This window comes from Miniopterus natalensis, chromosome 1, assembly GCF_054644295.1.
Source record: "Miniopterus natalensis isolate mMinNat1 chromosome 1, mMinNat1.hap1, whole genome shotgun sequence".
Taxonomy (NCBI): Eukaryota; Metazoa; Chordata; class Mammalia; order Chiroptera; family Miniopteridae; genus Miniopterus; species Miniopterus natalensis.
In genome coordinates, this window is record NC_142081.1 from 27,149,589 (window position 1) to 27,174,833 (window position 25,245).

General features: G+C 39.2%; 1 protein-coding gene across 4 annotated transcripts in view; it reads right to left on the reverse strand.

Moving 5' to 3' along the window:
• Window positions 1–9,335: 9,335 nt before the first annotated feature.
• The window catches only part of FUT8 (fucosyltransferase 8), a 180,740-nt gene continuing 164,830 nt past the window's right edge, over window positions 9,336–25,245 (reverse strand). For all 4 annotated transcript variants that reach the window (XM_016223827.2, XM_016223829.2, XM_016223826.2 and 1 more), the window contains 4 exons: window positions 23,562–23,808; window positions 19,518–19,694; window positions 14,706–14,856; window positions 9,336–10,324 (listed from right to left, as the gene is read on the reverse strand). In XM_016223827.2, the coding sequence (XP_016079313.1) occupies window positions 10,007–10,324; window positions 14,706–14,856; window positions 19,518–19,694; window positions 23,562–23,808 (893 nt within the window). In that variant the 3' untranslated portion in view covers window positions 9,336–10,006. The remainder of the gene's footprint in view (window positions 10,325–14,705; window positions 14,857–19,517; window positions 19,695–23,561; window positions 23,809–25,245) is intronic.

Below are 25,245 nucleotides of genomic sequence, written 5' to 3' on the forward strand. Positions count from 1 at the left end.
TATTAGCCTGTTATTATCAACAACACAATTTACTGGGAAGTCCTTTCATATGCTGAGTTAAACTTGCTCTCATCGTTGCCGCTTCTGCAGCATGTCAAACCACCTCACCTGCTATTTCACTAGCAGCCTCACCAATACCTGAAGAGGCCAGCATGGAATGCCGTGCACAGGGCTCAAGGTGCGATTTAACAGTCCAAGGCCCTCCCTGTCTGGAGACTTCTGTCTTTGAGGGGTTGGGGGAGTCATAGCACACTATTGGCAATACTAAGTTTATGGACAACTAACTTCTCTAAGCCTTTAGTTCCATCTCCCACAGGCTGAACTGAGGCACGCCTGGCCTCCTGGATCTAAGACTAAACCACATGGTAAGCTGTGCAGTATGTTAAGTGCTCTACCAGTCATTATCTAATGCAGTGGTTCCTAGTGCTGAGAATATGCTAGATTTACCCTTTCATTTCAACTTTTAAAAAACTTTTAGACCTAGAAACAAGATGGCAGCGTAGGTAACAGCTGCACCCGCCGCCTCCCGCAACCACATCAAAATTACAAATAAAATACAGAACAACCATCACTCAGAGCCTCCTGAAATCTGGCTGCACAGAAGCCCTGCAACCAGGGAACTGAAGAAGCGCCGAGACCGGTAGGAGGGGCAGAGACATGGGGGGTTCGGGGCTGAATCACAGAGACTTGCCAGGGGCCCACACCCGGTGCCTCAGGGTAAACCAGGGAGGGAATCTCGGCGGTGGAGGTTTCCCAGAGGAGTGAGGGGTCCCAGCCCCACATCAGGCCCTAAGCCCAGGGCTCCAGGGCCGGGAAGAGAAGTGCCCACAACTCCGGGCTGTGAAACCAGCGGGGACTGTCACTTAGGGACACAGAGGCTGCGGGAGCCCCAGCGGCTCCTCTTAAGGGCCCGGCACGGACTCACTCGGACGCGCTCCCTCTGAGCCCAGCGCCGGGCGGCAGCCTGAAAGGACCTGGGACACTCGGGGAGGAACTAACCTGCCTGAGATCCGGGCGAGAGGCGGAGGGGCGGCTTCCTCCCAGGCAGAAGGGCTGGCGGAGGCCATTACTCCTTTGGTGAGTCCTCCCTGCACAGCCCGCAGGCAGGCGCCATATTTGAATCGCCAGCGCCTGACTCTCACCTGTGGCCCCGCCCCTCCCCACCTGCAGCTCATCCGGGCCATTTCCAGGGGCTTTTCTATGCAAGCGGCCTCTCGAGCCTCATGCTTAGGACTTTCCTAAAATCTCTCAAACAAGCAGCAGCCGGCCCCATACAGCTTGAAAAGTGGCCCCAGGCATGGCACTAGAGGCAGCCTGCATTGGCTCATAGCTTGGCCTCTCCTGGACACCTCGAAGCCCAGCACAAGTAGCAGCCAACTAGTTTGCTGTGTAGCTCATGCTGGGGGCCCTGGGCAAGGCACTGGCACAGGCTGACTTTGCACCTCCCAGGAGGCCCCAGAGACAGTGCACCTGGTGGTCAGGCTCGACCACGCTGGATTACAACCCTTCCACATCCACGAGTGACACTCAAGGGGCGCACTTGGTGAACACCAAAGCTCCACTGAAGTAAATCCTGCTCCATAGGGGTGTCTCCAGCACAGCAGCTCTCTGGCTGTAGTTGCAGCTGGTCCTCACAGCCAATTGGCCTGGGGGTTAATTCCTCCCAGGGACGCCAACAGAAACCAAGGCTCAACTACAACAGGACAGTGCACACAGCCCACACAGGGGAGCTCCTAGAAGGCCCAGCTCAGGTGACTGGGGAAGCTGAGCCACTGGACCCTACAGGACACCTACTACACAGTCACTCTACAAATTCCAGGAGACATAGCAGCTCTACCTAATACATAGAAACAAACACCTGGAAGCAGCCAAAATGTGGAGGCAAAGAAACATGTTACAAAGGAAAGAACAGAAGAAATCTCTAGGAGAGGAACTAAATGAAATAGATCCAAGCAAGCTAACAGATACAGAGTTCAGGATTTTGTTTATAAGGATGCTCAAGCAGACAATTAGAGAAATAACTGAGAAAATCAATAACATAATAAAGTACCAATTTGAAATGAAGGCTACATGAACTGAAATGAAGAATAATTTACATGGAATCAACAGGAGAGTAGAGGACACTGAGAATCAAATCAGCAGTTTGGAGCATGAGAAAACAAAAAGCACCGAACCAGAAGAGCAAAAAGAAAAAAGAATCCAGAAATATGAAAATAGTATAAGGAGCCTCTGGGACAACTTCAAGAGGCCCAACATTCATATTATTGGGGTGCCAGAAGGGAAAGAAAGAGACCAAGAAACTGAAAACCTATTTGAAAAAATAATTACAGAAAACTTCCCCTACCTGGGGAAAGAAAAAGAGTTTCAAGTCCAGGAAGCACAAAGGGTCCCAAACAAGAGGAACCCAAAGAGGCCCACGGCAAGATGCACCATAATTAAAATGCCAAAGGTTAAAGACAAAGAGAGAATCTTAAAAGAAGCAAGAGAAAAGCAGTTAGTTACCCACAAGGGAGCCCCCATAGGACTGTCAGCTGATTTCTCAACAGAAACTTTGCAGGCCAGAAGGGAGTGGCAAGAAATATTCAAAGTGATGAAAAACATGGAACTACAATCAAGATTGCTCTACCCAGCAAAGCTATCATTTAGAATTGAAGGTCAAATAAAGAGCTTCACAGATAAGAAAAAGCTAAAGGAGTTCATCACCACCAGACCAGCACTATAGGAAAAGTTGAAGAGTCTTCTTTAAGAGGAAGCTAATGAACAAAAGAATCTGACGAACTAAATAGATCCAGAGAAACTGACGCATGCAACAGACGATCATATTTCAGAGGAAAGAGGGAAGGGGGCTGGAGGGTGGGAAGAGATTAACCAAAGAAGTTATATGCATATATGCTTAACCCATGACACAGTCAATAACGGGGTCAAGGCCTGGGGAGAGGGTGGGAGTGAAGTGGAGGGAGTCAATTGGGGGGAAAAATGGAACACCTGTAATACTCTCAACAATAAAGATAAATTTTTTAAAAAAACAACTTTTAGGGGCCCTAGCCAGCTTTGCTCAGTGGTTAGAGCATCAGCCCTCAGACTAAAGGGTCCTGGGTTTGATTCTGGCAAGGAGCATGTACCTCAGTTGCAGGCTTGATCCCTGGCTCTGGTCAAGGCACGTGAGGGAGGCAAGCAATAGATGTGTGTCTCTCTCTCTCCCTCCCTTCCGCTCTCTCTGAAAAGCAATGGAAAAAATATCCTTGGGTGATGATAAATAATAAAATTAAAATTAAAATTAAAATAAAATAAAATAAAATAAAATAAAATAAAATAAAATAAAATAAAATAAAATAAAATAAAATAAAATAAAATAAAATAAAATAAAATAAAAAATAAAATAAATAAAATAAAATAAAACAAATAAAATAAATAAAATAAAATAAATAAATAAATAAATAAATAAAACTAAATAAAATAATAAAATAAAATAAAAAACTTTTAGGGATCCTGATTCTCTCAAACAACCTAATTTGCTATTATCTCAGCTTTTAGTCACTAAAAAATTCGATAACAATGCAATAACAATAGTGATAATGGCTCACATTAGTTAAGTTTTATGCCAGGCACTGGGCTAAGAGATTTTCATGTTATTTAATCCTCACAAAAACCTTATGAAGTAGTTACTAATATTAATGGGTAAACAAAGATACAGAAAGATTGTTACTTGCTCAAGGCCACAGTGTCAATAGGTAGAGGATCCAGGATTTGAACCCAAGCAGATTGACACAAGAACTCATGCTTTTAAATACATTACATTTTTCATTTTCAAAGCATTAGTAAACTATGTGCGCAAGTCAGGATGGAGCTCTATGGCAAACCAGCAAGACTTGAGTTAATGAAACCATTTGAATAAAGACAGCTAATCCTTAATACAACTACCTATGCTCAGGCAGCCTCAGTTATTCTATTTTGTCCACAACAACATAGTTAATGCCACACTGAGATCCTAGAGGAAGGTACATAGACACAGAATTCCTTGAAGTGGTTAAAAGCAAAGCAGTCAGCATCCTGGCTCTTCCACTCTCTAAATTATTTAAGACTTCTGTGCTTCAGAAGGTAATGATTATGATGATTTTCAAGTAACTCAGGTAAAGTGCTTAGGGAAACCCCAGGTACATGGAAAGTGCTCAATAAATGTTAGCTATTATTATAATTCTCATATGAAAACAATAGCCTAGTATGTCTGGTTCTTACACAGTTATCTCTTTAAATAATCTAGTCTAAAACCTTACTCATGATGTCAAATTTGTCAATCTATATGTTGTCAATCTATCTTCCCGTTTTTTAAGAAGTATCTGCTCGTCTTCAATAATCCAGAACCTCATAGTTCACCATGCTTTCTTAAAGACCACCAAGAGTCCTGATACCACTCTACACTGAGAACCAGAGACTTGAGCATACTCCGATGTCTTGATATTTGGGTGTAATGGAGAAACATAGCAGTAACTCCCTAAGGGGGGCACCTAAATTTGTGGCCTGTTGAGTCATCACCAGTCTGTGAATCTGAGTGTAGGAAATTAAGATTGGTGGTCAGGGTAATTGAAACAGAGATGCTTTGGATCTTCAAGGCCAAGTCTGAGAGGGAGCCCTCAGCACAGCTGCCCTTTAGCATACTAAGTTACTTCTGAGCCCAAGGGTGAGAACAAGCCTAGCACACATTTCCAAAGAATTGGGACACATGCAGCAGCTGAACCTGAGAGCATTGTACAGCTGTAACCAATCCTACCAATCCTTTCCAGAGGCAGAATCTTGAGGTTAGAAAAGAACCTTCTAGATCTAGTCCAGAGGTTGTAAACTAATAGATCATTCACCAAAAGTAGCCACAGATGTCTTATTTGCCTCGCCTTAATTATCTTTTTGAGTTCATATTTAAAATCATGAAGATTTGGCATAAAATTAGATTTTGCTCATCTTAAAAAATAAAAATCTGGCCAAATTATGTCCTTAAAACAAGAATCAGCCAAGGCCAATTAGTAGCTACCCTCTTTAGATATGCGGAACCAGCCAGACATTAGTATTTGTAAAGCCTGATTAAATCCAACCATTTCATTCCACAGATGAAGAAATTGGAGCTCTAAGAAACTATGTGACCTGTCTACATTGAATGGCAGTCAACATCAGAAGGCCAGGTGTCCTGACTTCAGTGATCTTCACTGACTACTGCTGATCTTTCCCCTAGAAAATCTGAGATACTGGGACATTACCTGCTTGCAGGCACTATGACAAGGAGAAACAAAACTGAGAACTAGGTCTTCTGCTTTTGCCCCTACTACTGCATTCCCTTTGCTGGGCCAGAAATCCCCAGGGGCTGTAATCCACTAGGGAAGTTAAAACTAGCCAGAAACGCTAAAGTCCCAGCATTCTTCAGGCTGCTGACCACACCCACAGTCTAAACTATCTGTGCTCTTGGTACAAAGCACTGCACATTCCCAGCCCCCACAGATGCTCTCAGACCCAGCTGGGTTATGACCCAACATGCTGCTTTTTCCTTTGTTAATGGTCTTTCCCCTACCCACACAAGCAGTTAGGGAACAACAGCCTCCATGGGACATTGACTTGGGGGGGGAGGGAAGGTTACAGAGAGCTGTTACAGATGACAGGAGGTCATTGGGAGCTCTGAACTCTCTTCCTGGCTTTCTTCCCAAAACGTCAGATGGCTACGGCCATGGCGTTCAATTGCTTATAAAATGTGCCGACTCTGTCCAGATTGACATAGTTTTACACAAAGAATGCCCTAGCTATGCTCCCCTTGAGTGTTGTGACATTGATTTGTAAAAGTCTGAAATCTTTAGCTTAAATGGCCATCAATACATAGTATCATAGCTTCATTATACCTCAGGTCCTGGAACATCTTGTCTGAAACTGTCCAAGGGGATATTTGGTTCCCTTTGTATCTTGGAGATACCAATGACAAAATTATAGTCTGTGCAAGTAATTAGGATTGGAACTGCATGAGGAATGGAATAGTAGCAGGAGAACCATTCACATGAGATCATACTCTATAAAGGTAGTGGGGTTACAAAATCAAGATTGTCTTATTTAAGGACAGAGGAAAGCAGGTGGCAACTGAACTGGACTGAAGATGGCAAGGCTGAATAGCTGAGTAGGTACTGAGTCAGAGATTCTGAGTTGTATGAAGAGCCAAAAGTATATACACTGTAAAAGGGCAAGTGCTCAAACATGCATAGTGTCAATGACAGTGGAAGCCGAAGAACTTGCCGAGGTCCGCCTTTGCCCTGCCAAGGATCCTGGAGCAACTCCTCCACGTTTTCCTGAGGAACACTGTTGCCAGGAACCAGTAAGTATAGAGGCAAATTCTCCTCTGTGCTTCCCTCTGAGCAATGCATTTAAAAAATTCCCTAGAGCCTGTATCTGGCATAAATTAAGGTGTTACAGCCAAGTTCCAAGATTCATCAAAACCCAAGTCACACATCTATTCTGTTTGAGTCTATTGATCCTGGCCTCCTGGGAGCACAAATGAAGTATCAGGCTGTTGACTATGGTCAAGAGGACTTGTTACCCCTGAGAAAGATTTATTCTCATTGAGGCAGAGGAGATTCTTCTAGATGCATCATTTAGACTCCAATACTTTTCCTGCTTACTGCATATCCAGTGACTGTATTCTCTCAGAACTAAATGATGACAATACTCTATGAAATAGATTTTTACATGTGCTTTCTCTCTTTAACCTCCAAACCCCTTCAGAAGCTGAGTCTGTTGATGTTCTCAATGTTAAGTGGGAACTCAAGAAACAGGTTAGGCTCTACATAAGAGAAGAAAACTAGAGGTCAGAGAGGGAAGCAACTAGTCTCTTACACTTAGGACACGAAGAAACGCTGAATTAGGGCTGAGAGCCCTTTCACAACAGGCATGAACTCTCCAGCTCAGCACTACAACAGACTTGAGTGATAGGACCAGGAAACCCTTGGTAAGATGCTTTTGTAACTGCTTTGTCATTAGTGCACAGAATTCTGGTACCCACATTCAATGAGTCCAGGTTAATAATCTGGTTCTATGTAAGGCTCTTTGAGAAATGAACGCTGTAACCAGGAAAAGACCCAAATCTTCCTAATGTACCACTCGTCACTCAATTCAAAACCATGCAGTTTTTTAGTACCAGATCCTCACAAGGAAAGTACAACAGTGATGAGGAAATGTCAGCCTTTCCAACATGGCAGCGAGTAAAGGAGGAATCATCTTCATGTACATGGTGATTTGCAAAAGGATGCTCAGAAAAGCTTGTCAGTAAGATGTGGTCAGCAGTATTCATTAGCCCTTCACACCTGCAGGTTTAATGATTTGGTTAGTTCTTTATTTTCCTTCCTGCTCGAAGCTACTGCCTCCATAGCTATCAAGGCTGGAGTCTAAACAGAGGCTGTCACAGGACCAAGCTCCTCCCTCCCCCACTATGCTTTTTCATTTTAAGTCTCTGCCTCAGAGTCTCACTTCCTGTACGGTGGAGTTCAAGTGTCTACTGAAGAGATCTCCTAATGGGTAGCAACTATAAACTCTTGACAAAATACAAAAAACTACCTGAAGGAATTGGTCACTAAACACAAAAGCAGGCGAATTCTGGAGAAAGGTTTAAGCTTGGAAGAAGAAAGTGGCACAAGGTGAGTTCCCATTTTTATGGCTTTTAGGCTGATAGGCTGGTTGAAGAATCAGAGCAACCACAGCTTCTGGAACGTGAGGGGAGAAATCTTAGAAGAGAGCCAAAGAAAGAGAGCCCCAAATTCTGTGCATAAACTCTACCTACATCTCTGGCCAACCCCTGAACCATACATACATGGGACATAACTCCAGCTAAAGATAAAAGAATTGAATTGAGATTTGAGCTGCTGCCCAACACACAGTTTACAGTCTGAGTCCCATGAAGGTAAATGCCTGCTAACACATGGAAAAAAAAAAATCAGTACTCTTCAGAGAAATATAACAGAATGCACAACATAATCATTTACAACATTCAGGATACAATCTAAAATTATTCAACATTTGAAAAACCAGAAAACATGACTCTTTTTCTAGAGAAAAGACAAACAGTAGAGCCCAGATTTAAGATGATTTATATGCTGGATTTAGCAGCAAAGAATTTTTCAAAATAGTTATTACAAGTATGTTCAATGAAGTAAAGAAAAGCATGTGTAAAATGAATAAAAACAGGAATGCTACAGACAAATATGAAGCAGTTATTATCAGTAACCCATCGTTACTGATGTTCTGATGAAAAGTGAGATGCTAATTAGAAAATAACTCATATTCAAAAGTACTTCTGCTCAGTTGGAGATTTTTTGTTTCAAATGACTTTTATTTGTATCAAAACTAAATTGAAAATTGCTTACTGGCACGATAGGTCGTTTTTGCTCTTCAGAAGACTTGACTGGAGAGGGAGAAAGAATTCAGAGAAGTATGGAGGGAGAGATTTTGTGTAGAGATATTTTCACTTGGTGAGGAGGTAAAGGACAGAGCTTTTCTGTCTGGGATTCCTGATATTCAACACCAGTCCTGCTATTAGTTCTTACATGGGTCAATTTTTTCTTTCTTTCAAAAGGCAGAACACATGCTATGAAATACTCTTGCCAGGCATCTAAAGGAGGCAGCCTACAGAAAAAAGGAAGTATTTTTATAAGGAGGAAAGTGATGTTCAGAGAGAGAGCTTGGAGAGCATCAAAGCCCTGTCTTCTGAAGTGACACTAACGTGGAATTACTAAAAGGAAGTATTTGGAAGAGACAACCCAAGTCCATTTTGGGTCTTGCACTGGTTCTTCTCTCCTTTGTTCATGGAATTCTACATCCTGTGAACTTGTATTTTAGAAACAAAGTCAGTTTCCCAACCCCAAAGATTCCTGGTACTCTCAAAAGCAGGATATGATAGAAAAGGTCACAAATTCGTTCCTGGAAAAAACAAAGGACACAACTCACTAAAAGTGACAACAGCTACAGTAAGGAAGGTTACCAATAAGCCTGAAGTTACTAGTTTTGGAAATGGAGGTGACAGTTCCTCTGAGGGCAAGGAGTAGGATTATTTAATTCAAAGCAAACAAATAAACAATGTCCAAAATAAGAGAATAAAAGCTCCCAAAGAGTGCTCTTAGTAACCCTGCAATGTGCACCAACTATATTGTTTTCAGTGTTAAAAGGGAGCAATAACTCTGAACTAAAACCTGATTACCCGATCAGCAACAGAAAAAAAAAGGCAGAATAACTATAAGACTCCTATTTCTATCATAGTTTTTCCACTATAAAGCAGACCATCACATCATCCAATGATGTAAAAGTCTAGACACTTTACAAAATTCCTCTTTTTAAAATTTATTTTTTGTTATCAAAGAGAATGTCCAGAAACACGGAGTACTAAAGAATCTGTTCATGGCATTGTTTTATAAAAGTTCCTGATGGAGTGGGGATATTTTATTTTGATGTATTTTCCTTCATTATTAAAGGTGAAGTAAATGGACTTAGGCAATTACTTAAAAAAAATTCCAGACAAGAACATCCATTCTCATTCTGAATCTGCTGACTGGAGTGAATTCAGTGGTTACAATAGCACCACTGGCTAAGAACCCACCTCCCCACATAGGGAGCTGTTCAAGTCTTCCCCTTAGGCCACAGGTCTCTCAGAGATAGGCACCATGTTTGAAGTCTCACACAAATGTCTGTGTCACTTAAATTACTCAATGTGGCAGTGTTTTTCTCATGGAGACATAATCTTGAAAGAAAGGGCAAAGTAGAAAACAACATCTTTGCATGTTATATGTGAGTACAGTGGACTGTGCAGGGGTTCTGGGCATTGTAGCCCTTGTTAAAGAGCAATTCCACCAACAAAGCATCTGTCAGTTCTCAGCTGCTCCTGGTGCTGAGGGTGTCTACTCATTTAACCGTGTGTTGTTAGGTCAGGGACTTCTTCACCCACTGTTTGGCTCAAACGGCTGGAACTGAGTTTGGTTGTCCTTCTGCATCTTCAGCTTTATTCCTCGGCCTCAGGATATGTAGGGTACTTGACTGTTTCTATCTTCTCTCGGACTTTGTAGGAGGGATAGAGGCCCGTCCTCCCCAGTTTCCTGTTGACGCCTTTAGAATAGCCATCCCAGTGATTGCCAGCCACACCAATGATATCTCCAGGTTCCATGGGAATTTCATCTGCAGTTCGAGGTTGGTGAGGATAAATGGCAACCTGGTTGTGGGCATTTTGGCCCCCAAAATAGTAGATGTCATCCAAAGAATGGAAGTTTGCAGAGGCATCAGGATGTAACGTTTGCATGATTTCATAAGCGACTCGACAGACCTTGGGAAGGAATGAAAAAAATTGTTAGTATATGTAAGATCCCCCTCAGAGCAATCTGAAAGCCTGTGGCCAAAGAGACCAGAATTAGACTAGGACTAGAACAGAGAGGATGAGACATAGTAGATTCTAGTCACAAGTTTTCAGTCCATTTGCTCTCAGGTGATGGTATAGCACACATCACTCTTCATCTCTGTGCTTGTATCTTCAACATAAAAGATTATTACAGTTAAGGTCTCTGGGAGAAAAAAATATATAGCACAAAGTACTTTAAGAATATGAATCAGTTAATTTTAATAAACATTTATTAAGAGCCACACCATACTCCATGCTGGGCACTGGTGGTACAAAAACGAGTAAGACATAGTTTGTGCCCTTGAAGAATTTAAGGTTTAGATTAGGATTATAAACACTTTACAAAACTGCTGCTCCCTTTCCTTCATTCAGCGTTAATTAACCACATACTCTGCTAATTTGGACTTTGTCTCAGGACTCCTCTCATGAAGTTCATGTAATTACTGACAATCAATTAGAACTGGCAAGTGAGCTAAAACATGCCTACCATTTCTATTCTAAAGAGTGTTAAGTGTGCTGTGTAGATAGTAGCATTCTAGGACTGAAATAAGATGGACTAGCCTTTGGGGAAGATGCATCTACCTGATGCATTTAAGGCTACTTAAAAGATTCCTCTGTCCAAAGGATATCTACCATACCCACTGGATGGGTGGCAGCTGAAATTCCACAACCTGAGCTTCATTCCTTGAGCTTAATGCTTGGTGATTAAGTTAAATTATAACCATCTTCATGGAGGTATAACATTTTAAGCAATTAATAAATACATTTATTACAGCACAAATAGGTCCCAGAAACTCTTCTAAGAATAGGTGAAGAAAGAAAAGAAATACTATCATTTTGCTAATACTATCCTTCCAATATACTCTGTGAACAGAGAACTCAATGCAGGTCAAATTTTCCTAAATCTCCAGTTGTGGTTATCTCAGTTAATGGTGTTTTATTGTCCCTATACCAACAGACATAGAAGTAGACACAGAACCAAGACAATGACTTTGCATTGGAGTCTGTTACTTCAGCAACAAACTCATTTCATATTGGGAATGTCATGGTACAATTGAGAATACTGGTAGAATACTGAGACTACAATAAAATAAGCTCAAAAAGATTTGGAACTTGAACTTTAAATTCAGCCAAAGGCCCACACAGGGCAGGCAGAATCAAATGGAGACTCTGGAAAGGAAGAAGTTAAATAATTAAAACAAAGCAGCTCTAATAGTAGCAAAGTTACAATAACAATGACAGAGGCTAATATTTAATTAGTTTTTGCTGTCAGATATTGTTTTTAGGTATTATCTAATTTAATCCCCTCAGAAGCCCTATACAATTCTATAATGTTCATTTTACAGATGTCAAAGGTCAATTAAGAAATTTGCCCAAGGTTACACTATTATTAAGTGGTAGATTCAGGTTCTGAACACAGGCTGTCTGTATATGCTTGTTTGCTGCTAAGCATATTTTCTCTTATAGACTCCGTTCTGTGTGTTCAGATTGCAAAACCAGAAAGATAAAACATAAGGCCACGGCCAGCCTTGGGCAAGCCTGAGAGTCTTCTTTTCAGGGCCTGTCCACACGCTCTTCAATCATCTCTAGCCAGAAATGCATGACCCTGTATTGACTGCCCTTGGGATGACCACAACGCCCACTGGAGATGAACCCTAATGTATTTCCTTCTCTCCACTATTAAATATCTCACTCTCATAGAAACAACATTACCCTCAGTCCCACACCCTAGAAACCTTCTTTTGGGGAAATAATCCTAATTATCAGTTTATGTTTTGGTATCAATAGTTGCTGATGTGTTGTTAGTCTGCTGTATGACACATGTACTTTCTTAAGCCAAAGCAGTAACGAATGACAGAAATTTCAGACACTGATAAGGTCCTTTGTTCTTCTCATAATGGTGATAATGATAGCAGCTGAGCTTAATGAGCACTGATTATGGTCCAGGTGCTGTTTAATAGTGTGCTTGCGTGCAACTGTATCAACTCAGAAACTCACAAGAACCCTATGAGGTGGCTACTATTATTATTCACATTTTACAGTTGAAGAAACTATGCCACAGAAAGGTTAAGTAAATTTCCGAAACGTAAAAAAAAAAAAAAAAAAAAGGCAAAGCAAATAAAAAAGGAGCTAGTAATTGGCAGAGCTACAATTAGTATTCTCTCTGGCTCTCAACCACACACTAAATTGCCTTAGGATAAGTACCTAGAGCAGTGCCTGCCACATAGTGGGCACTCAATAAGTATCTGTTGAATGAATACTGCTCCATGCATAATATCAGCCCAGCAGTGGAGATGCAAGTCCACAGGGGATATTTAATACTTAAGATCCATATATAACACTGAGTAATTACATTGTTTTCTTTATATTAACCATGGGACAATTTACTGCAAAAAGCTACAAAGATTACTATAATGTTGATGTTGGCATTTAATCACCCGAGGCTTCCTCTCTGGGCTTTACCAATCCAAATCATGTGGCAGGCAAATGAGGGCTTTCACCTGATCAATACTCAGGTTTGACAGGTAGCATGACTGAGAGGGACAAACCCTTTAGTTTGCAAAGCAGTGGCTGGTCGCATCTTGTATGTTTTATTTCATTCTCTTTTGACATGGCATTATATCATTTTTAGAACACCACTAAGTACACAGTAATGGGTAAGAACAAAAATCCTAACAAAGGATAAAATACAGATATGACTGTATTAACTGGAGACATTTTCGATTGTCACAACTTAAGGTGGGGGTGCTACTGGCCAGGGATGCTGTTAAGTATCCTACAATGCAAAGGACAGTGTCTCACAACAATTTATGTGGCCCCAAATGCCAATGGAGCCCAGGCTGAGAAACCCTCGACTACAGGAACAAACCTTAGGTCCCCAGTCTAAGCCCACAGAGGAGGTGGTACATGTGGGAAAGTGACTCTTGATTCACTCATTCTAACAAAAGGCATTCAAGAATGTGGGGAGGTTGTTACTAGTCATTTGTACCTGTTGACCCAGTAGACATGTAGCCAGACTGTCAAAACAGTTGAGAGAGACCAAGTAGTTATAACCCTTCCCCCCCATCCTTGAGAATGGAAAAGAGAGCTCCTGAAAGACAAGATTGTGACCCTAATTAGGGAGACACATCAGCAGTGGATGCCTTTGCGGGATCTTGAAGGCTGAGGAAGTTTTCTCTTCTGACCAGGATTGCTGCCTGTGTGACGCCTGTACTGTGTAGCTGGCTTTTTGGGTAGTAAGTTGTACTCTTACTCCATACTGAAGAAGCTCATACAGCCTTTGCTGGGGTAGGTATCTTTCCAAGAATCCTATCACCATCCCACTGTGACAATATGCATTGTCACATGATGGAAAACAGTCCATTTCTTTATACTCTCTGAAGTCTATTCTCATGAAAATGATGTGACTTTCTTCACATTTTCTTTTCTCAACTTCTTTTAAGTTTTTAGGCATATATTATTCTTGCATGATTTATATTTTTTGGTAGTAATTTCATGTGAGTATTTTGCTTACTAGATTCTGGACCAGGGTAAGATCTGTATCTTCATCTCTTTTGAAATCCCCACTACACCTAGTATAATTCTGAGCACAAAGAGTAATTTAGCGGATTTTGAATGAAATAGCCAATAATATGCACATAAATGAAAGCGCATAATAAAATTCACAATAAATATTGTTATGCTGATATTCCATTGGGAAATAAAAGACTGCTTGGACCACTCATAAAAACACATACACCTAACCAATAACATAATTATCTGCAACAATTAAACTCAAAGAACGATTGTAATACGGTATTAAATTAATGAAGTTTTCTGCTTGGTAGATACGTATTGGACTTGGAGAGGAATTACACTTACTCTTTCTTATTTTCTACAAAGCACTCAAGTGAGGCACAGTACTGAGCATTTAAGTCTCTCAGTATCAGTGCACCGATGTGTAGAAATGGATGGATTCTGGTTAAATATTGACTGTGTGCAAAGTCAAAAAGTATTAAGCAAGCTTAATTACTTGTGTTTCTGCTAAATGCCGTGAACAACTCGAGCACTTTAAACAACCCCAGTAGCTGGCTTCAGTGGAGATGTATTCAACCATTGCTTGCAAACAACTAAATATTCAGTGCACCTAAATAGCTATTTTGGGGGGGAATTTTCTCATACTTTCACAAAAGGGATCATTCCCAAATATTAGGAAAACTGTACCTGAACTATGATAACATTAAAAACCCTCACAAAAAAACCAAGAACTTCCTGACCCCAATTTGACAAAAAAGTACTGGCCTCTTAAAAATACCCTACTATCACTTACCTGGGATGAAAAAGTACACACTAGGAAGTCTGCCTGGGAGAGAAAGTGTATATCCAGAATCACACCCCGAAGTGAATTTTCTGTGTATCGATTGTGTAGCCCAGCTGACCAAGAGATAGAATTATCACTAATAAATTCATAACTGGGGTATCTGAAAAAGAAATAAATTTATACATAGTCAATGAAATCAGTCTTCTATCAGGAAGTAGTATCCTATCAGCAGGAGGCAGACCTGCTCCTTTGACCAAGAGTTCTTATCTTTCTAACAGTAAAGAGAACTTTAAAATTATGACATTCAAGAGAGTAGTCAACAAAGTATCTTTGAATCCACAGTGGGAAAGAAACCACTCTGGAGTGCCTGAATGTTAAATGTCATTGGAATGCCACATAAAATACACACCGATACATCAAAATGTCCCTTCTCAATCCATGAAAGAGTTGAAAACAGAAGGCTCCTATTTTCTTTGTATTGAGTGACCTCTAAGAGGTTTTGCAAGCTGCTTTCATATTTGGTCACTGAGCTTTTCCTTTAGAATATAAATATCATGATTAAACTTCATTTAAAATTTTGACTCAGAATTTGCAATAATTCAGGCTTGTCCCCTAACCACCATCCTTGAAGCACTATCTTAATAATTAACGGTAATGCAAAACCATTCTAATACATTTATGAAGGCAAATTTCCTGTAGATGTCCATGCAAGTAACATTTTGGTAGTCTTGAGATAGGATATTTAAAACTATTAAAACAGGATGTCTTTAAAACTCTACCACATGTTCAAATGATTCTACTCTGAATTAGAGGTGTAATTATACTCTAGTAGAGAGAGAATAAATTTTCTCAGTGAATGAGGTAGATCTTCAGAGTTAAAATGCAAACGATGGGAAGTTACATGAAAAGGAAATAATTGTACCTACTTTATATAATTTTATAAGCATTAAATAAACACATTAAGCAATGTGAAGTACTCAGAAGAGTATCTGACATGAAGTAAATGCTTAGTAAATATTGCTTGTGACTGTTAAACACTTTCCCCCAGACTTCCATCTGGTTTCAATCCTTCCTTTAGATCTCTGCTCAGATATAGCCTTATCAGTAAGCACTTTGGCAATTTGTATCCCTTTTACCTGCTTAATTTTTTTTCATGGCTCTTATTATCATTTGACATAATATGTATTTACTGTTTATTTACTGCCTGCGCCCATTCATTTCCCTCCCCCATCATCCCCAACTGAAGAGAGGCATTTCATCTATGTGTTTTTTTCACTCTATAATTCTCATCACCTATAAGAGAATCTGGGATGTAACAGAGGATTAGTAGGTATTTGTTGAAAGAATAATAGTTCCTATTTATAAACCCTGAAACATTACCCATCAGTTTATGTGTCTATCTCCACAGTACTCCCCCCAAACTGGGACTAAGCCTAATTCTTCTTTGCATCACAGCATCTAGCATTCCACACAATGCTATGTGAATAAATACATGAACAAGTGAGTGCCATCTATGTCTGGGACTTTTTCCTAATCCCCTAACAGCTGCTTCGGATTTCTCTTCATTTCACAGCCACCACGGAGCTTTCTCTCATTGCCTCTAATAACGACTGTGAATGTAAAGTCTCTGAGCACTGTTTCAGACTGGTGGTCAGTGTTCAGATCCATTTGGCCTCATTATTTTTGACATTTTGCCCTCTTCAGCTCTGAAACAGGGAGATGAAGGAGATGTCACATTTGTTCTAAGAAGAAAACAACCAAAAAGACTTTTAATGTGATTTCTGCAAAGCTGCACACCCAGGCATGGGGCAGAAACAGCAATAAATAAATATGAAAAGGCTGGAGGGTGGAGGAGAGGGGGAATTGCTAAAACACACCAGCAAAGGTTTTATCCTTGAATAAAGACTAATTTTGCCATCATGGTTTGGATGCTCAGCTCAGTTAAACAAAGAAAAAAGCAATCCGTTTACTGAGAAGGGACCCTAACATTATTGCCACTCTTAACTTAAAGACCTCTCCCTGGAACCAAACCAAAAGGGCGCCCAAGGTTCCTCAGGCCTTATCTCTATATGCAAAAGACCACTTGATGAAGGGTACTGAGAGTGGGGAAAAAAAACAAAGAAACAAGGTGAATTATGGGAGAGGGAGAGTTTACACCTCCAATAATGAGCATGGAACTTTCCGTACAAACATGTTTCTTTTTTGTCTTTTGTACACAAGTATGTCAGCAAAGCAATTCTTCCACTGTAAAGTTGCAGAGGTTGGTAATGATAAAACGTATTTTTTTCTTCTTCTACATCATAAAATTTTATTTTTACATCACCCGCACAGGACTACCTTGAAGTTATAAACTAACATCAAATTTTCTTTTCTGAAGTCTATCTCCAGATAGAGGGAGATACCCTCTTTATGACTCAGAAAATTAAAAGTAAAGGATTTTCAAAGAGGAAAAATATGCATAAAAGGCTACTACATTTATAATAGAATATGAAGGTAACTGCTGCCTGGACTTTTACTAGCTGCTGACGACAAAAAGGATATTCAAGTTTTACTATTCCCATAATCCAAGGGCTACCAACTGTACTACAAGGGTTGCTCGGTATAAAAATACAATGCTGTGTTATGGATCAAAGCTGTGAGAACCTCAGGTACTTTTATCTAAATCCTTCCAAGTTCAGAAATACAGCTTAAGGACATAGTGGGGATAATTTTAGGCACATATCATAGCATTATTTATAAGATTAAAAAACTGTAATAACCTAACTATTCAATATTAGGAGAATGGTCAAGTAAGCAATGGAGTATCCACACAGTGGCTATGGAGTTATTAAAAAAGGTGTTTATAATGGTTTTTTTAGTGACCTGGGAAAATGGATCTATTGCTGTATTAATAAAAAAAAAGTTCAAATTACATAGAATATGATAAATTACTAAAATGTGTAGTGACTGAAGAAAAAAATGTCAAAATTTAAACAGTTATTGCCACCGAGTAATGGGATTATGGGCATTACTTTGTCCCTGCTGGTATACTTACCAACTTCCATATTTTCTAATGAGCATGAATTATTTTGTTAATAAAAAAACGAAGAAAGAAAAAAAAGCGTGTAATGCATTCAAGAACAAATAAAAGAGTAGATAAAATTAATTACTTTAGTATTTTTTCAACCAAGTTACAAACTCAGTCTGGTATTTTTAAATGAAGGAGCATGGTGAACAATTTCTACCTCTCTCTAATAAATAGGTCTAGTTATCAAACTGGAAAAGTACTTGTGAAAATTTTTTATTGTGTTTTGTGCCCAAACGTTCATTTAATCCCTCTTATTTAAGAATTACACAACTAGATAAGTTGGCTTATACTTGGCTGGTGAATTTCTTGGTTCTTGTTTTTAAGTGTGTGTGTGTGTGTATAGTCAATAGAAATTTAAGAAAAAAGCATTTTATATCAGATTAACTTTAATTCTTAGGAGGTAGACATAAGATTTAAATTATTATCCAATGATTTGGAGAAACACCTGCATTATAGTCCTCATTCTAAATTTGTTCTTCTTTCCAACTCCCATCTGTGATATATAAAAGGGACCAAGAAATAAATTAATTAAATAGTCAAATAGCTTCAATGATTAATAAAATGCTTTCTGACTAAAGTAAACATAATTCAGTATTTCCTGGGCACCAGTTACTAGAGCTGGGCACTGTGACTAGATGCTTATAATCCAGTGAGGGAGACAGAACTAAGCAAGTGCTAACACTGACAGGAATGAACAGAGGAAGGACACTCAGTCAAGCATTCAAGGCTGATTTCTGGAATAGATGGTATCTGAGCAGAGCTAAAACTAGTTTTCTTCTCCCCCATTCCCCACTTTCACATATATTTAATATATCCCTTATTTATCGGTAGTCAATAAAGGCCAACTGTAAGTTCATCCAGATCCTATGATAAGTTCCCAATTAGGATCAGCGCTTTATGTGTTTTCATAACACCTGATGTTAATTCTATAAAAGCATTACTCATTCTGTAGTGATTGTCTGTTCCCCCACTAGACTGGAAATTCCTTGAGAGCAGAGAGTGCCTTGTTTATCACGGATACCCAGCGCTTAGCACAGTGCCTAAAATATAGGCAGGTTCAAGAAATGATGGTTACTCTTCAATACATACTAGTAGTCCTTCTCCTACTTACAAAACTTATCTTTTGATTCTTTACGTTTCTTTAATGTAACTTCCAAATTCCAGAAATTTTTATAAGATGAAAATTTATATCTTACATATGTTTTCAGTTGCCTGTAATTGTTAGTGAAGATATGAGAGCAAAAGGGCAAGAACCTGTGTGTTTTATTGCTAACAGTCCTGTATAGTTGGGTACTGTGATGGACTGAATGTTTGTGTCCCCCCAGAATTTGTGTTTAAGCCCTAACCCCTCAGTGTGATGGTATTTGGAGATAGGGCCTTTGAGAGGTAATCAGGTTAAATAAGGGCATGAGGGTGGGGTTCTCACAATGGAATTAGTGCCTTTACAAGAAGAGAGACACCAGAAAGTTTGCTGTCTCTTCTAAGCACACAAAGGGGTCATATGAGTACAGAGAGAGATGACAGCTGCTACAGGCCAAGAAACAAGGCTTCAGAATGAAATGTATACTTTGCTGGCACCTCACAATTGCTCTGATGATATTAACATTACACAAGTACACAGTTGCTTGAATTAAAAACCCCCAATAGTCAGTAATAATATTATAACAAGAATCACAAGTCATGGGAATTAAGGATTCCTTTCAACTGAAAAGAGTCCCACTCCCACTCTAGAATCACTATTTCATCTAACTTACTTTGTTTTTGCCTCCTTTAATAATGAAGGGTCATCTGTGGCCAAATATACTCTTTTTTTATCCACTTGCATCCTGCGAGCAAGAAGCTGGAAATGTTCTTCAACATGCACCATGTACTCCTCAATGGGATGGAAGGCAGCTTCTGTTCCCACTTTGTCTGTGCGTCTGACGTGGACTCTGAGGGACAGAGGGACAAAATCAGATTCTGCTGATAATGTTCCAATCCACTGGGTGTTCTTAGGGTACTCAACTTTACAGCCCTATTCATGGTGGCATTATGAACATATATATATTATTGATTTCAAAGGGAAGAAGGGAGAGGGAGAGAGATAGAAACATCAATGATGAGAGAGTCATTGATTGGCTGCCTCCTACATGTCCCTCACTGGGGATCGAGCCCACAACCCAGGCATGTGCCCTGACTAGGAATCAAACATTGATCTCCTGGATCCTACACTGACGCTCAACCACTGAGCCATGCCCAGATGGGCCATTATGAACATTTTAAACAAATTTTTCTTTTATTTTTTGGCCATTAAAAAATTAAATATTTAATAAATTCAAACACACATAACTTAAATATATTTGTATGTTAACACAGTACAAGGGGAATTAAAAAAATAAGTAAAGCCTTTAAAGAATGTTTTCTTATAGAGAAAGTAAACTGGCATATCAGGAATAACTGGGAGAGTTATATTCCATACTAGGCAACAAAATACCAATTAGCCTTCCAGAAAAAACTGGATATAACTTTTAAGATTTTTGACAACAATGATACCAAGGTTCATGGTTGTTATTACAGAACATTAAATACACTGTTTGAAACGTTTTTGTGCCAAGTTTTCTTTTTCTTCATTTTACCCTGTTGGTCTCTCTGTAACTGGAACCGTGCAGAATTTAAAGTTGCCTGAAGAAACCACAGGCCTTGCATGCATTACTCCTGCAGCCCAGTCAAAGCAGACAAACCTTTTAAGGGTTCTTAGTATTTTTATGTTCGTGGAGCCATTCCAGCCCTTTTGTTGTATGCATAATGAATTTCCTTTCTCTGTTTTTCACACTCTATCAAACACAAGCAGATACTGACCTATCTTATCTGTCCTATTTAAGAAAAGCTCCAGAATTGTAAAATTGGGGACACAGAGGTTTATACCATCCTGCACTAAAGAAAGCACCAACTTCTACAGTATTCTCCTCCCATCTTAGTGCTTTCAAAGTGATATTAATGAAAATAAGACAATAGTAATCATAGCTTGTTTTCATAAATTACAACTCTCTTAAAATTTGTGTTTTCTGTATCCCTCCTCTCCCCAAATTACTACACCGCTATTCATATGTGGGAAAAGGCAAAAGGGAGACCTGTTTCCTTTTGGGTCAAGCAAAGGCCAGCTTTTATCATGAATCTGGAGAGGGGGTTTGATTTCATTGACATTACTCTGGCATCTTCATGGCTATTCTTTCCTCTTTGCATTTCAGACTATAGTCCAGACATGAATACTATTATATGAACACTTCTATCATCTTTTCCTTCCCACATCCTTCTTAATCACTGCTTCTCTCAGGAAATTGGAATTGTTCACTGTGCTCCAAAGAGATGAAGAGGGACAAATAAGAACAATTCCACTGGATTTCAGTGAAAATGTTCATGGGAAGAAACACTATTTGATAGTCTGATTTCACCTTGTACTTTCTTTAGCTTTAACATTCGGAATAGGGGTCAGTAACTTCTATACATATGAAGACTAAGACACAAGGGCAGAAGGAGGGGTGGGAGCCATGAAAATAAAAACGAAAACAAAGGAGAGATATAACAGAAAGAAGAATCAAAGGAAAAGAAGCGTCAGTGACAGCGACCGAGAACTACACTAGCAATTGTCTCAATTCTCCGAGTGCTCCTGAAATTAGGACTGCATCAATAATCTGACGAAGGACCACAATGAAATCTCCATGGAAAAATCAGAATGTTAGACCTGTGAAGGATAGTAGAAGTCATTACATTTAATGTAACTCACCTGACAGTTAAGGAAACTGATGCTCAGGAAGACATTTCAGTGAGCAAAGACAACATAAAGCACTTCAACCCAGTCTTCGTAAAAGTTATTTGTGCACCAGACTGATTTTCACTATTAGGTAATATGTTCTTTTGGTCAAGGACTCGGATTTTATTTATTCACAATTACACCAAACAAAATGAATGAATGAATGAATGATAGGAAGACACAAAAATCTAACTTTAGTTTTATGTTAGAAACCTTAAATACCATCTAACCTATTGTTTTGTTTATAACAAATGAGGAAAGGGTGACAATTAATGAGGGCCCATAATGAGCAAGTAAGTTGCCCAAAGTCACATAACTTGCCAGTGGTGGACGCTAGATGGGCCCCCCAGATTCCTAGTGCACTACTCTTTCATTACAGCACACTCACTGTGCAAATAACTTATTTGTCTGTACTATTTCAATTTTCTATACTTGGCCAACTCTCCATACGGTGGATGGTCCATGGAAAATTAATAAGGGTTGCTTTCTGGCATGTAACACTACAGAATATCCAAAGTTAAGAAGGTCCTGGAACTCTGGGCAGAGATTTGCTTTCCTTAGTTTCCTCACCTGTAAAATAATTATCTCTGCCCACTTCACAGGATTGTGTTATAGGATCAATGAGATAATGTAGTTGAAGGTATTTTGGTAATTTAAATACTATACTGTTATCTTTCCCCAGCTTTCAGGATCCTGTTCAAACACTGCAGCTGTGAAGCCTTTCCTGGTCCAGATGGAAGTACATTTCCCCTTCCCTGACCTCTTATAATACTTTTACTGCATCTCTCATGGTATTTATCATGTTCTACCCATATAATGTTAGTTATGTAAGTCTCTTATCTCACAGGCTAAAATGAGTTGGAAGGAGCCATTTGAAAAAAATTAATCTCTGTCCCCCCACAATAGCAGGTATTCAATACGTGTTTTGCAAGTAAGTGAATGAATCAGCAATGTATTAATATTAATGAATAGTTTATCACAAACAGTGTAAGTTACAAAATACCATAGTCTAGTCTACAAGTCTATTTTCAGGAATTATTTAAGCATCAGTCTCTCTGAAAGGTGGTAATATTTTACAGTGCATTTTCCCCCACAGAACTAAAATCCTCTTTTAATCCTAATATTATCAAATCATCATTTTTAGGGAAAGTATTACCTACTCTGTTTTACAGATGGAAAAATCAAAGCCCAATACTATTATTAGGTAACTTGGCCCAGAAATAGGAAAAAGCCAGGAATATTACCCAAGTCACCCAACTCTCAGTCCAGTATTCTTTCCATTAGGCAAATAACATTTCCTGTGGTGTGAAATCTGTCATCAGGACCCAGGAAAACTCCTTTTCCATGACTTTTTATGTATAAAGTAATTATGAGCAAAAATGTTCTTTCAGATATTTCTTGCTCCCAGGATTTCCTGATATCTCCCTTAACATAAGCACCAGACTGAATACGTATGTACACTGCAACTCCCAAGTGGGTCAAGAGATCATTTTAAATAATAATTTTAACATTACCTCACAGTACAAATGATATCCTTATTCTCAAAATAGCTCCCAGGACATAAAAGGAAACAGAGCACCAAAAAAAGCAAAATAATTGCCAGTGGCAATTAATGAATCCTAAGAATAAGGCGCAATCAGAAAGGTGTAAATGTGGCAGCTTCATCTTACGGCCCTGTTAGGTAAGGCAGGACCATGTATAATACACGAAATACTCCCAATAAAACAGCATCTCGCTCGTTTCCCCAGGGGAGACAGCTAATTTCAGAAATACTGGCTTAAAACATTTGTCGAATAAATAAACAAGGGTGACAAAGTACAATGACTCAGCCATTCCAAGTAAAGGAAGGAAGAATGATCTCCCTGTAGTCTAAGGTGAACTTCAGAACCTGTTTTCGAGCAGAGCTATGAAAATTAAACTATATATGGTATAAAGTTCACAGTACATTGTAAAGATATATATCCCTGCTACTCCATATCACTTTACAAGGAACAAATCGGATTCTTACCCAATAACTGGGTGTTTGAAGCCAAGCTTCTTGGTGGCCTCTTCTATTTCCTTTTCCAGCCAAGGTTGTGGGCGGATCAAGTATTTGACAAACTGAGACACCCACCATACTGCAGGATCACCATGGACTCGAACAAGTCGATCTGCAAGGTCTTCTGGCACAGCCAGGGGTAAATAGGGAGGGCGGGGATGAAGACTGTCTACAATGGGGAGCTCTACCACCTGGACATTTCTGTCCTTTGTTTCACCTGAAAGAACATCAAAACATTATCATCACACAGCACTCCATTGCTCGAACAACTACCATCTAACAAGAACTCACTCTGGGTGCCTTTGTCTTCAAAGCAACTCTAGACAAGCATTATAATTTTCACTTTACATAGGAAGTGAAGTAACTTGTCCAAGGTGTTAGTGCAAAAGTGGCAGAACTCAAGTGCACAGCTGGGTTGGTGTGCCTCTCAAGTCCATAGCCTTTTCTTTTCTATCACAATATGCTGCCAAATCAATACCTCCATCCCAGGTAAGAACAGTATCCAGCACTCAAAGCATCTAATCAGAGAATAACCATATTGCCAGCGGACACAGCCAGCTAGGCCAAGTTCTGGTTTTTGAAATTGTTGCTGTTGGTTCTTTTAATTAGGTATAAAGTGTTCTCAAAACTTGCAGCTTGTCATTATAGCAAATGGCTCTTGTATTACTTTCATGACAGAGCAAATGACTCTAGAGATACCTAAAGATTACGATTATAAGCCAAGCATATATATCTTTTTAAGAAAAATATTTAGATGGTTCTAAAGTCTTTTTATCCCTTGGCCAAAATAGGCCTATTATATTCTCAATTATGATGATAATAGAATCTGTGATTACCTGGATAACAATTTAAAGTTATAACAAAGATTAGATGCTAATTTTTGTAGATGATGATTAGTTTCAGAATCCAAATTCTATATGTCACTAATGTTACTGTTCTATAAATTTTATAATGCAGTGAGAAGAACCAAAATGTAATAGCCAGCATCCCTAAACTTTACATATTCAAGACCACATAGTAATACTAGAAGATACAAAGATAATAGGCAGAGAGATTTCACAAACATAAAAGGTACTGAATTAAATTTTCAATAACAGAAAATATTAACATGAACATATAACTCAAGTTAAGATGTTGCCATTGCGCATAATGAATTAGAATCACAGCTAATCACTAAACCATTTAAGAAAAATGTACTTGTAGAGATTAAACGTAGGATACATTTAAAATGTATTCACTAGAATGAAACACAGTCCTCAAATTCTGTTTTTCTGCACATTTGTAAAATGTTTTAAAATAAATTACATGATCTGAGAATGTAATCACTCAAATCAACTGCATAGTTATTAGAAAGTCAGTGGTATAACTAAGAATTTAAAGTGTCTGGCTAATATTCTCATTTCAGGGTTCTTAGCACAAAGCCCTTAAAACATGACATTTGTTACATGAAAAAGTAATAAAGAAGCTTTCCACCAGTATGGCAGTTCATTTAGGGTGCTAGTTAAGGGTTGGGCACCTTTATCATATGTGAAATTGTAATTAAGAGTGTGTGGGGAAAGAGTAAGCTACATTTTCAATTAAACTCTAATAGTATCCCTAAGGCCAAAAGAATTGGGGTGCTTTCCCTGATGTGGAGATAAGTAGTACACAAATC